Genomic DNA, 12,591 nt, shown 5'->3' with positions numbered 1-12,591 from the left:
TATCTTTACAGCCAGCGGACCGGGACTTCAAAACCGCCTTATCACGCGAAATCGAGAGTGAAATTTAGAGGCAAGACGGAGAAAGTCAAGACGACGACAATTGAGGGTTGTTCTCCAGTTGCCCTGTCGGCGGTAGCGTATGAGCGACGAAGGAACTGGGGGACACGGCGCATGCAGGACAAAAGTCCAGGAGGTTGGTGCAGCCAAGGCTTGGGGCGATCAAGTATCCATTGAGGGTTGATTGGGGGTTCGCGCTGGAGCTGGCACAGGGTTCTCGGAGAAAGCTGAGTCGAGGCGAGGCGAGGCGTGGCGAGGCGTTCAGAGAAAGAAAGCGCTCTCTTTTGACGTGTGGAGGCGCAATTGCAGGGCAGAAGAGGTGAAGGAGGTGGGCGGCAGCAGAAGGAAATGGGCAGGAGCAGGGCCAACTATTGGCGACTCGGCATCAGATGAGATGCAACAGCAACGGCTGGTATCCACACATCAGGAGCGATACCGTACACAATACGTCGATACAGGGAGGGACAAACGAGAAAATGCGAATAACGGCGACAGTAGTAGTAGTAGTAGTAGTAATAATAATAGCAGTATTAACAGCAGTAATAACAGGAACCGCAGCAATAATGGCCGGTAATATTGAGAATTCTTGGTTAATTAATATTTGAGCAAACAATGAGTGAGGGAGTAGGCTGGCCACTGCTCCTGCACGAGGTGGAGGGGGAAAGAACTAGGGATTAGCTGTGCATATGCAGCGAGCGCACTGGGTGGTATTATTACGCCGGGTCTGGGCGATGGTACTTACGGTACGGTACATTGCATAGGCTAGTCTCCACGCGGTTAGAGTATGGGGACAAGCGTGGCGGCAGGCTGTAGCCGCCTCTAGGCTTAGGGCGGACCAGTGCGCAACAGTTAGCCAACCAGCGGCCCGTACAACTTCACGCCAGGCTCCCAGGCAGGAACGTCGGAGCCCGTTGAAAGGCTTGTCGACAAGTAGTTTGAATGCTCGTTATTCATATTACCTACTCCGTACGGAGTACAGTACAAGCAAGCAAGCAAGCGCCTTCGTAGGGCTAGCCTCGATTGGCTCGCACCTGCCACCAGCCAGCCAGCCATTCCCATTGTCGGTCTGCCTTGCCTTCTCTCCATACCATCATCCGGATGGCAAGATGTCTTCGTAGGGCAACGCCACCGGAGCTTTCTCGCCCAATGATTGGCATAGCTTGCCCGCCGTGTCGAACCAGGTCAGCTCGCCCAGCATGGGTCGATCACTTGTGCGGCGCCTACTGCTGCGTCTGCGGTTTCGTCTTCTCAAGGGCTGTCTGCATCTGGCGATCCCGGTCATCTATTAATATCTCAGCGCCTCCCTCCGTAAGTGACATTATATATTACTATTGTTGTCGTTATGACTGTATTCCCTGTTAACCGTAGTGGCCACTCAGCGGCTCCCATCGGTAATACTAAATACTGTACTAAAATACCTGCCTCCGCCTACTCCGTGCGCCAAAAAGGAACCTGGGAACAACAACAGGCGCCGGCCCAGCTAGTGACTCCATCGACTAAGACAGGTATCGATCACCCCACTCGAAGCTGTTAGAAGAGAACTAATTAACCTCATCGAAGCGGTGAGCACAAGCTAGCTGGAACCTGGGATATGGTGCGATTCTTAGTTCAGCAACAACAACACACTAACAACCCAATATGCTAAATACTAATAGTCAAAGTCATGTTGTCGGGTCCGACTGTTACGTAGACTCCTAGCCTTTTCTCCTCATTCGCCATTTCATCGCCATCCTCTTGGCAGGCCTTTTCGCCGCCACCCAAAAGATCAATCCCGATTGCCGACAGTGCAATCCGTACGTATCATCTTTCCTTTTCCTGCGCAGATAACGGCGATCATGGCATCATTAATGGGGTTAAAGTTCCCAGTTATTTACATGGTAGTGGACTGTAGAAAATTAAGAACCTCTGGATAATCGGCATTTGCGCTTCCGAGACTTGATCGAAACAAGAAGGTCCTAGGAGGGGCCCTAGGAAGAATCATGCTAGAATTAGCCGTAACATACCCCACTGTCTTCCAGCTATGTGCATACAATACAGGCGTAAGACTTTACTGGCGGGCGTCTTATCTAAGAACGGGCCTGGGACTGTGCATTGCATGCCCTGTTCGGCAGGGATGAGATCCTGCCATTCGCTCGCTGACCGAAATGGCGACTGGGTTGCAACCGATGCACTCTGTTCAGACTGTTAGTAGTGTTAATTCCTGACAATTGCCGGCAATATTCGCCCATATCCGGGCATACTGCACAAGGCCACAAAGAGCAGCATCGTAGATAACCGTAATTTTGAATTTCCACGATCGCAAATGGTCCTGGCTAGCCGGCGAGACCCACGCGGCGGTCACCAATGGTCGACAGCCCTGTGCACTGCCACACCACCATGTTCATACAGTGGGATGTACGGAGTAGCTAATAAAGATTATTCGTGAATGGCGGTAGTGCATGCCCCAGCGAATGAATCGTATTGAGCTAGCTGTGTTGGACCGACTCGAAGTTCTCGAAGAACTCTGTTGTGGCCTCCAGGCTACGATCGCCTGGATGCTGATGTTCAACGAGGAGTCAGAACGAGCAAAGGCCGAATCTGCGTTCTCGCACGGCGGGGACAGCGAAAAATTACGTATGGGCGCGAGGAATGAATGTGCTGTGCTGTCGTTGGCTGCAACATTAGTGATTCTTAGTCTACCCGTGGGAGGCCCCGTGGCCCCCGTCACTCGCCTCTTAAGGCTGACGGGGCCTGTGCTGCTGTCAGGACGCCGCCATCTTGCCTGTTCGCGCCGCAGAATCACCAGGAATAGTCTGTTTGGTGCTCTGTTGTATTATACCAACAAGGGTATGTATCGTATAGTGTGCTCCGGATAGGATATAAAATATACACGAGACCTGAATCGATTATGGCAAATGGAGATGGCTTCATTTACCTTTGCTCGGTCCGGGTGGAACACAGTGGGGTTTTCCAGAACCCCGTAAGAAACTCAGGCCCCTGCTGGCCATCATTGGCTGTCCCCGTGGCGGCAAAATCATCTCTGCAACGACGAACTGCGCCAGCTTCGTCATATTGCCAGATCATATGAGCCATCGTCAGCCACTGCGAGCGCAAACTTTAGCAGGAATAAATAAATAATCCAGGATAATTGTGCAAGAGAAGCAAAATGCTGCACGAAAGTCTGAATCCGGATAAGCGCTTGTCGAGCAGCGGGCCACCGCTGCCTCAGGCCACTATCGGCCTCGGCCTTATCGCTCTCGGCTACCAGACATCATAACTCTTTTAGGGTTAGTTTCCACGAACGTACTTGCCCGAACGAGCTAGGCGGTGGGGATTCCAGTGAGAGCTGTGGCCTGTAAGCCTGCAACTCGCTGACCTGCAATATTAATATTCCTGCTCTACTATTCCTATTCCTCGCCAGTCACCACCGTCATAATAGCAGTAATTGTTATGATTATGAACTATTGGCCATCTAAGGACTAACCAAAATCAATCATCATAAATGCAACTCCAATAACGCCATGCTAGTCTGCTAGCCCAAGCCCGTCCTTCTTCCACACTGGACAGTCGCTCCAGTATCAACCCTCGAACCGTCCGTGGCTGTCTGGAACCCCCCGGAGAATTTCATCAGATCGCACGGCTTGTACCTGCAGCCATGGCGCTCAATCAGGTCCAAGGGTACAATCTTTATATCGGCGGGTTAGTCGTGCACGCAGACTTTTCCTGGATCACCAGTTCACTGCGTCCCACCAGTCTCACATGTGCTAATTTTTTTCTCCACATCTATCTAGTGTGCTCGCTCTCAGGAACAAGGCCGCGTTGCACGCCGCCAACATCACTCATGTCGTATCTGTGTTGCGCATGAAGCCTGACGAGCACCTGACTGATCCTTTTGAAAATCTCAAAATCGAAGTCGACGATGTGGAAGATGAAGATCTACTGCAGCATTTCCAAGAGTCCAACGCCTTTATCCAGTCGGCTCTGGATAAAGGCGCCAGCGTATTGATTCACTGGTCTGTGCTTATACCTCACTCGTATACTACCTATTGCTGACATGACGTAACAGTGCGATGGGAAAGTCTCGTTCTGTGGCTGTATGCATCGCCTATCTTATGAATCGCCAACCAAAAGGACTAAATCCAGATACGACCCTCAAATTGATTCGAAAAAGTCGTCCTATCGCCGAGCCCAATGAAGGCTTTATGAACCAATTATGGCTCTATCATGAGATGGGATGCCCTGACGACGTGGTGAATCACCCGTCGTACATCCGATGGCTATCAAACCGTCAAATCGAGCTTAGCACCGCCTGTGGAAAGGCTCCGGAGATGAACGTAGTGCGTTTCGAAGATGAATTGCCATCTCGGGAAAGCGCGTCAGACGAGCGGCCGATTGAAGTTAGATGCCGCAAATGCAGGTAATATGATCTTCCTGTAATGAACGGACGTGATTGCTTATTCTCGGACAGACGCATGCTTGCCACGGCCCCATTCATCAATCCTCATGCCAAAGAAGATGTCCTTGCATCCAAATCCAACACCTCACGGGACCTAGACTGCGCCCATATTTTCTTGCATCCCCTAACGTGGATGCGACCATCCCTCTTCCCCGGCTCGGCTTCAGAAAAGACCCCTGCAAATTCTCCCTCACCGGACGCTGACGCCCCGCTGTCAGGTCGACTGGTGTGTCCAAACCCTAAATGTGAGGCTAATGTAGGAAAATTCGCCTGGCAGGGATTGCAATGTAGCTGTGGTAAATGGGTCGTACCGGCCATAGGCGTGGCTCGTGCTCGAGTTGACATTGTCGATAAGTCCGTTGCAAAGACGACCTCGACTGCAGCCACAGACAACGCGAAGCTTGGGGGTATGGGCATTCGCTTGCCGCCTCACATGCGTGCTGCAGAGTCTCAGAGGAATAACCTCTGATTCTTCTTATAATCTACATAATCTATCTACCCATCTTGACGGACTACAACATGATACCCTTCTCTATTGTGTGCTTTTGGCCAGCACAGTTTAGATGACAGGATTTGCGATGCATTGCTCAGACTGCATCATCATAAACGGATGGCATGATCTCAGCGTTTCTTTGTCCTCGGAAATGGCCGATCCGCAGCGATCAAAAATTGCGCAAGGATTCGCAGTGGTCAGAAGGTCAGACGATGGATTATCCGACATCCGCGTTACTGCTAGTGGCCGCCAGTGTCAGATCCAGCTCCAAAATCAAACAAGCTCGCGCGTATGACAAAAGCTCAAATATCAGTCAGCATAGTCAGCAAGTTCTGAGCCTGACTTCTTCATGTCCGATCTTGTGCTATTCGATTTTCATATCATACATGAAGATTTGAGTAATATCTAGAGTAGCCAATCAAAATAACCTCAATCAGCTAAAATTAACGGGCTACAAAGATCGCTGACGTCGGATATAAAGTGACGTATTGTTGTATGACACGGAAATAATGCTCGCACTAAGCAATAACAATAGCATTATTGCCGAATACCGATTAATATTGTTATGAAAAATGAATCCACCTTGCTTCCTGAAAAGTAGATCGTTCAGAAATATTAGTGGTAAACTGGAGTACTTACTGTAAAGGAAGCTAACTCTCTGAAGGCTGGAATACGCCCCATACTATTTTGCAGCACTATGACATTAGATGGGTGGAGTCGGCAAGAATTTCTGCATTAAGCATTGTGCATTTTTGAGACTAAAGGAGAAAGCCCAATACATTGAGGAATTACGTGAATATCAAGCCATTGGTTATTATTTACTACAAAGTCCGGGCGTTTTCTTGACTCAAAGTCATTCTTCTATAAGTGCTTAGTAAACAAAGGGTTCCCTCCACCCAGTTGCCCTAACTACAATGTCCTCTCAGAGCTCTCACTGTACCTAGTCGAGCCGTCAGTTATGATTGATCAGGCCCAGGCGTCTAACTAGTCTGGACTAAGCAAGTCCTGCGCCTTGGGTGGCCATAAGTAACTAGGCCAGTTAGACTAAGTAGGTAGCACGTACTGCTAGGTTACCCAAGTTACAATTCCCAGAGTATGCACAACCCCCACCAGGCTGCATGCTAGTCTACCAGCCCAACTAGAAGACTGATAATAGTTAACTTAGTTCGTAGTTAGTACAACTTAATTAATAGTTACCCAGGGTTTCCGAGTGTGTTTCAGCAATATCCATTATTCGTTTACTCATGAAATTGATCATAAATATAATGAAGTGAGTATTATGCTTGTCGCTTTTCCAGCCAATGACGATGCTAGAAATTAGTGGTTGTACCGTGGTTCGAGAAAAGCACGACAGCCTTGTAATTTACCAGACATCATGCATACGGCGGCTTCCCCTCTTCAAGGCATTCGCTATTAATTAGCACAATGGTCTGCATGACCTCGACAGTCTAATTACTCCAGAGAGAGTAAGGATTAGCTAGGCGTCTGCGAACTCTTGTGATCCTTTTGTCATCTTGCAGCATGTTCTGCGTTGTTCTCAAGACAGAGAGGGGGAATACAGGGAGCCTGGATGGGATTGGCCGGGGGTGGGGCGGGGGGCAAGTATATGCGGCGCTAGTACAGCACCACCACGCTAGTTACATCACTTGTTACATTTCAATACATTGATACCTATAATACATGGGCGTCCAGATGGAAAAGGACAGACACTTTGTCCACTCAGTGGTACAAATGATGGTTGGATAATGATGTATCTAGCATGATTTCATCATACCAACTCTGCTGCTATTTGGATATTCGATATGATAAATACAACAATAAGCCACCACGCATTCCTTTCACCGTTATGACAGTATGGTGATGATACGTAGTTCCAACTAATGCAGCCAAGGATTTACGGCGTTGTCATAAGGCTACATACAGCCTTTCCACATGACCTCCGAAAAGAAGGGAAAATAGAGAGAAACTTTTTAGCCCTAAATCGATGTAACAACAAGGGATGCAGCGGATGCATGGTTGGGTTGTTGCTGCCGAGAGGGCTAGCCTTGTTTTCTTTTTAATATTGTTAAACATGCTAACGATGCAGGCGGATTACTTATGACTGTTTTTTATTATTATTATTATTATTATTATTATGACTCTGGAATATTCTGTCAACAGTATTGTTGGCTAGTTTTCAAAATTAATAATTTTATGATATTTTGTGACTGCTTACTGGGAAACAATTGGAGGAAATGTTGGCAAATTAACAACATTGAGATAAAAAGTACACTACAGCTAACTAACAACCAACTAATTATTAGCCAATATAGACTACTCGCAAGCGCCGGAAGCACCGATGTTTCAAAACTGCCCTTGTTATTTGATGTTCCTGGATTGGTGTCTGGAATAGGATCAGCAGCCAACAATTCTACAGTAGCACCGTTGCAGATTGTTCTTGCGACTATACCACTGCATCAATTAATACATACGTCATACTTACATACTTACTGGCAGTCATCAAATTTGCTGCCGTCACACTTTTCATATTGTTGAGAATCATTGCAGACTGTCGATCAGCCCTAAGCATTGGGGGCGGGTAGGGCGACTCTTGGTAAAAGCTTAGAATACGAGGTCATACATCATTCCACATATTTTTAATTTAATAATGCATAATAACCCAGATAAATAGACAGGTCTACCAAAGGAAGACGTGCTAGCTAACTGTCTCAGGTAAATTGGTAGTTATGACACATAGTAAAGTAACACCCGTCTCCTGATTCTAGCAAGTCGGTTTCATGCAGTACGCTTGAAGATGCCTCTTTCTATGCTTACTGCTTATCGATTAGCTCAATTAGCACCCCGGGTCTCTCCAATGATTCGCAAGTTGTACTACCAGCCACGCTACATATCATCATCCACGAGTTATCAAGGGCGTGTAGCTGCATGATGCCATGTAGCATATGATTTAACCCAGTAGACACGTTTGCGAATGAATCGGCTTGTGCTCGCTTGCAACAGACTGCCGCTTTAGCATTTGGTAGGACAGAGAACGACGATCAGGGTCATCATCGCCGCGGAATTAACGCGTGAAATAATAAGTCATAACCTTAGCAGCAATGAAAAATATGTCCTGACACCGTTGACCGACCCCTCTTGTAATCTGGACTGACAGAGAGTACTAATACTGCCATTTACAGAATTATTTATTGATTCACGTCCGTGCTCTGCCTGTGCAGGGGTGCTGGCGACATACTTCCACAACTAGTGCTTATCGTGCTGAGGCGGGGCGTGTGTGACAGTGGAAAAGACGCTGTCATAGGGTCCAACTAGACGACTCATAGATTGTCTATTATAGACTAGATAAAAGTCATTGGGACAAAGAAGATTCAGCTGATTTAATCTTCTTTGACGTGATGACTCCAACCTTTTTCGCTAATTTAAAAGTGTTGGCTGTCATGATTGTCGGGTTTGCTCCGATGAACCCACTGTAGGCAGTGTCACTGAGCCAGTTGTGCAGTCAGACACTGCAGGGCGCACAGCTCATATACTGGTTGCATTTGCATATGCAGTCAGCTGTATAGCGCTCGTTCTATGTAGGAGTAAAATCCGGGCCTGGTCTCGCCGGTCTATACTGTAGAAGGGTAGTCTCGAACCGTTTTCTGTCAAAGGTCTTCTATGGAAGATTTCTCCAAGAATCCATCCATCATCAGCAGGTTCAGGCCATTCTTCAAGAGCCCGAGGTTGAGCCGGTATTCATATTTCGAAAGGGTCGCCATATATTCCGGAAGGAAATCAATGGATTAGCTCTAATGGATGAGCATCAACCCTATAAAGAACTTTCAATTCGGACAGAAGTAAGATTTACTTCAAGTGCCATGTCACGGACAGGGTTCCCCGCTGACAGCATAAAACCATCTGCATCGTACCCAGAAATATTCCACGTCACATCCTACTAAACGGACTAGTCGTTGGATGAGTATCATTGCATGGCACAGCTTTGTTGTATCGGAACAAATCCTCCCAATGGCAAGCTTATATAAATACCCATTATCCATATTAAGAAGAGGCCAGGATATCCCTGATAATAGGTAGCCCTCACTGATACCGGAAGAACTTTCTTCTAAATATCTCCCTTGGGAACAGATGGAAACAATGCCGGGTCTTTCATACGTTCTGCATTTCTCTTGGCAAGGTCTATGCTGCGTATGCGATTGATACGCATCTGGTAAAAGTTTCTGTGGCTTTATATTAGCAGGAGAATATAGGAACTTTGTCAAATCACTAGCTTACTTATGCAGTGTAAATATGCGAGGGAAGTCATCAGCTTTATGCTCTGCTTTTTTCTGGAGTTCCTCAATCTGTGGTTGACATAATCAGCACTTATTCCATTTAACGATAAATATGAAAAATAACCTTATTATTCTTTTCCTGCTCCGCCTTTCTGTCGTCCTCTTTCTCGGACTTTTTAGATTCTTTATCTTCATCTTCTTCTTCTTTCTTTTCTTTCTTTTCTTTCTTTTTCTCCTTTTTCCTCTTTTGTTTTTCTTCGTATTCTTGTTTTACCTGTTCAATCTCCCGCGCCAATTCCTCATCTTTCTTTTTCTTAGCATCTTCTTCTGCATCAATGATTGGCGAGCAGAACCCTCGATCTTTGAGATGCGAAGGACACACGTAGAAAAAGTCCTTTGGTTTCTATGTTAGCATAGTATTGACAGTATTTTACTAGTGTCAAGTTTTTTATCCCCTCACTTTGTTGTCTGGCGTTATCAGAACGCTTGTTGATGGCTTATAGCATATGTAGCATGCCTTCGAAGCGGTGTCCGCCACTCGCCGGAGATGCCACACGTTCTGAAGAGACATCAATTCGAGAAGTCGCTTAGCTGATCTGTATAATGATAGGTTTCGAGGTATCAAGTGATATCGTGAGCAAATCCACCAGATATGTAAAGTTGAGCTTTCCCCCGCACTGGATTCCGGCTAAATAGTCACGTGAACCCTTTCCCTGTAGTGGACTGTTTACTCCTTTAAAATGTGTGATCTACAGAAATAAGAAAGAGAAAAATGGTATACGTAGATTGTCTAGTTTGTATGCATGTGCTTGTGAACTATGAAAAAGCCTCCGCTATAAACCACAGATGGTTGCCCAACCTTCGTAGATCTAAGAAAGGGAAATTACTCAGTAACGCCGTCCATACGCGCCGACGCAGCATCTTCTGTAAACCGAGAAGCAATGATAGGATCAAGCTCCTGAGCTCTGCGTCGAGCATCAAGCCACATCATATACTCAGTGTAATGCGTTGGCATAACCTGGACCTTGTTGGGCACAATGAAAGAATAATGGAATGAGCCGGTCGACTTTCTCGTAGCATGTTCAACATCGCGGACTCTTGTATCCACTCGCACATGAACCTTGGTGTACTTTGAATTTCCCTTTCCATCCTCATGCAGGAGAGGCTCGGTATAAGCCACTAATGAGTTCATATAGAGGACACTTCCTACTGGAACGGAATTCTCAAACGTACTTGGGTCAAGGGCTACGAATGTTGGTCGGCTATGAGAAAAGGAGGCCGCGCAACAAAAGGCAAGTTCGAATGTTTTCTGTAGCAAGAAACCGCCAAAGATCATAAAATTGTGCCGATTACGATCCTCTGGCTGCATGATCATTGCCGATTTGAGAACGGTAGAGGACATCGTTCGGGCATCTGAGTTTTCGATAGCTGCTGTGGAGGCTAGACACCCATTGATGTCAATGAGAGTAAAGATGAGTAGGCTAGTTTAAAGAAATGTGCGCTTACTCATTTTTGATAATATTTGCTTGCTCCACATCGAGTGAATTAGATTGGATTCTGACTCATCAGGCGTCTGTGAAAGGAAACTCTTTTTGCGCAGAGCTTTCTTTGCATTATAATTTTCCTCTCCTTTTTGAAACAGTCGCTTCTCTTCTTCTGTTTCCACAACTAATGGAGCCACGGGGATAGGTCTGCTTATTGGTAAGCCTTTGCAGGAAACGTAAACTGCCTGTTTGGTCTCGATATTTGGCTTACTTTTTCGTTGCTGGGTCCAATGAGACCATAGTAAAGGCGCAAGTAATCAGAAGATCCTCTGATTTGACCTTCTCACCGTTGACAGGCGCCTTGGCGACCTGCAGTGAGATCTCCATGCTTGATCTTCCCGTCGCATACGTAACCTGACCACTTAATTCAAGGTCGCAGATCTCTTTCAATGGATTGAGGAGAGTGATTCGGTCAGCAGCAGCAGTGACAGTGGTGACGGAATCACCCGTGTGCCTGTAAGCTATTACACCAGCCAGAGTGTCAAGGTCCATAAAAAGCGTGCCGAGCCTATAATTGATGAGCCCTGAAATTTGATCAATGGTGTATTTGAAACACACCGAATGCGCCCGGAAGCATTGAGATATGAATCTAGCAGCCACTTATCCTGGGCAAGAGGAAGTATCTAGCCACAGCCCTGTCAGCAAGCAGTTTAGCTTGGGCAAATAAGATAGAACTTGCTGCTGAGAAGTAACTGTCGGACATCCGCTTCGGAGTCAGATCTGGCTTTGGAGGAAGCTGCTGCCCCGCAGCCGATTTTCCTCGAGCTTGCTCATCGCGGCTCTGTGCTAGGGCATCTACCCATGGTGTTTTGACACGTGATGGTATCCAAGCTGCTGTGAATACAGAGGCGGTAGGAGTGGCATGGAAGTGACGTTTAGCCAACAGCTGTCGTGTGGTTGTGTGAGAGCCCTGCCAATAGAGCAGTCGAGATGCAAGGAACTGGCAGGCCGAGCGAGCTAGCTTCTCCTGTGCTGTTCCTGGCATTTTCAGTAGTCAGCGCTTATAGATGTAGAAGCTCGATCTTCACTATGCGTGTTGGTGACGGCCATTCAGGCTAGCCGAAAATGCTTTCTTATGACGGGGATTATCCGGAAGGGTTCCGGGGCAATTGCCGAACTCCGCGAGGCGCGACATGATACTAGATTCATTATGACCTCCGCAGGCACGCTCTGTTACTAGATTTTTAGTAACTTAAGAGCAAGACGAAGACGATTGATTTTAGGACTTCCAGCCACCCTCGTATTCCCTGGAATCAGCCCCCTGTTGACCAGAGCTCACTCAATGCCTTGTTCCCTCCTTCATGCAGCGGATCAACATTTTAACCAACAATAATGCTGTCAGGCCGCCAATCATCATATTGGTTAGGAACCGGGCAGAGTATCAAGTTACAAGCATTAGTAATTGACAGTTGACGCATATACAAGCTGTGCATATTGTGTCGATGTTTCAAATGTTGGAACATCTCTCGAATCACTTCCCATCGTAGTAACCCATTCCTACGCTTATTCGCCTTGATGCTTAATTTTAAATCATTCCTTAGCACAAGCCGATGTAACATTGTAACCAAAAAGATAATCTAGTGCCTCTTCTACTGCCCATGGCTGGTTCTTACAGCGGGGTCGTAAGCAACATACTCCATCATCTATCATTTGACATTAATTGTGATTGGGTCGTTCGGAGGAAAACACGCCAAAGTGCTTATAAGTATATTAATTATTACTATTGTATGACTACGAGTACGCACATTATTATTGTGTCCTGAAGTGGTTTCTCCCTTAAATGGCAATCGT

At 46.8% G+C, this 12,591-nt stretch overlaps 3 protein-coding genes across 3 annotated transcripts; 1 reads left to right on the top strand and 2 right to left on the bottom strand.

The window, feature by feature from the left end:
• Positions 1–3,691: 3,691 nt before the first annotated feature.
• Positions 3,692–4,961, top strand: BGW36DRAFT_396999 (dual specificity phosphatase; the record flags this gene model as incomplete). Its single annotated transcript, XM_046218240.1, has 4 exons — positions 3,692–3,735; positions 3,828–4,049; positions 4,103–4,453; positions 4,505–4,961. 4 exons carry the CDS (start codon positions 3,692–3,694, stop codon positions 4,959–4,961), a joined length of 1,074 nt encoding a protein of 357 aa, XP_046071920.1.
• A 4,126-nt stretch (positions 4,962–9,087) lies between these two features.
• On the bottom strand, positions 9,088–9,827 carry BGW36DRAFT_359019 (VPS4-associated protein 1; the record flags this gene model as incomplete). Its single annotated transcript, XM_046214030.1, has 4 exons — positions 9,088–9,202; positions 9,258–9,325; positions 9,381–9,659; positions 9,717–9,827. The coding sequence occupies 4 exons, from the start codon at positions 9,825–9,827 to the stop codon at positions 9,088–9,090; spliced, it is 573 nt and encodes a 190-aa protein (XP_046071919.1).
• A 187-nt stretch (positions 9,828–10,014) lies between these two features.
• BGW36DRAFT_378227 (putative acyl-CoA thioester hydrolase) lies at positions 10,015–11,847 on the bottom strand. Its single transcript, XM_046216084.1, has 5 exons — positions 11,480–11,847; positions 11,359–11,423; positions 11,012–11,308; positions 10,763–10,947; positions 10,015–10,696 (listed from the first exon to the last, which is right to left on the bottom strand). The coding sequence occupies exons 1-5, from the start codon at positions 11,783–11,785 to the stop codon at positions 10,140–10,142; spliced, it is 1,410 nt and encodes a 469-aa protein (XP_046071918.1). The 5' UTR covers positions 11,786–11,847; the 3' UTR covers positions 10,015–10,139.
• Between the last annotated feature and the right edge of the window lie 744 nt (positions 11,848–12,591).

The sequence above is a fragment of the Talaromyces proteolyticus genome (genome assembly GCF_021365285.1).
Source record: "Talaromyces proteolyticus strain PMI_201 chromosome Unknown BGW36scaffold_6, whole genome shotgun sequence".
Classification (NCBI taxonomy): Eukaryota; Fungi; Ascomycota; class Eurotiomycetes; order Eurotiales; family Trichocomaceae; genus Talaromyces; species Talaromyces proteolyticus.
Note: the sequence above shows the minus strand (reverse complement) of the source record. Positions and strands in the feature narration are given on the sequence as shown.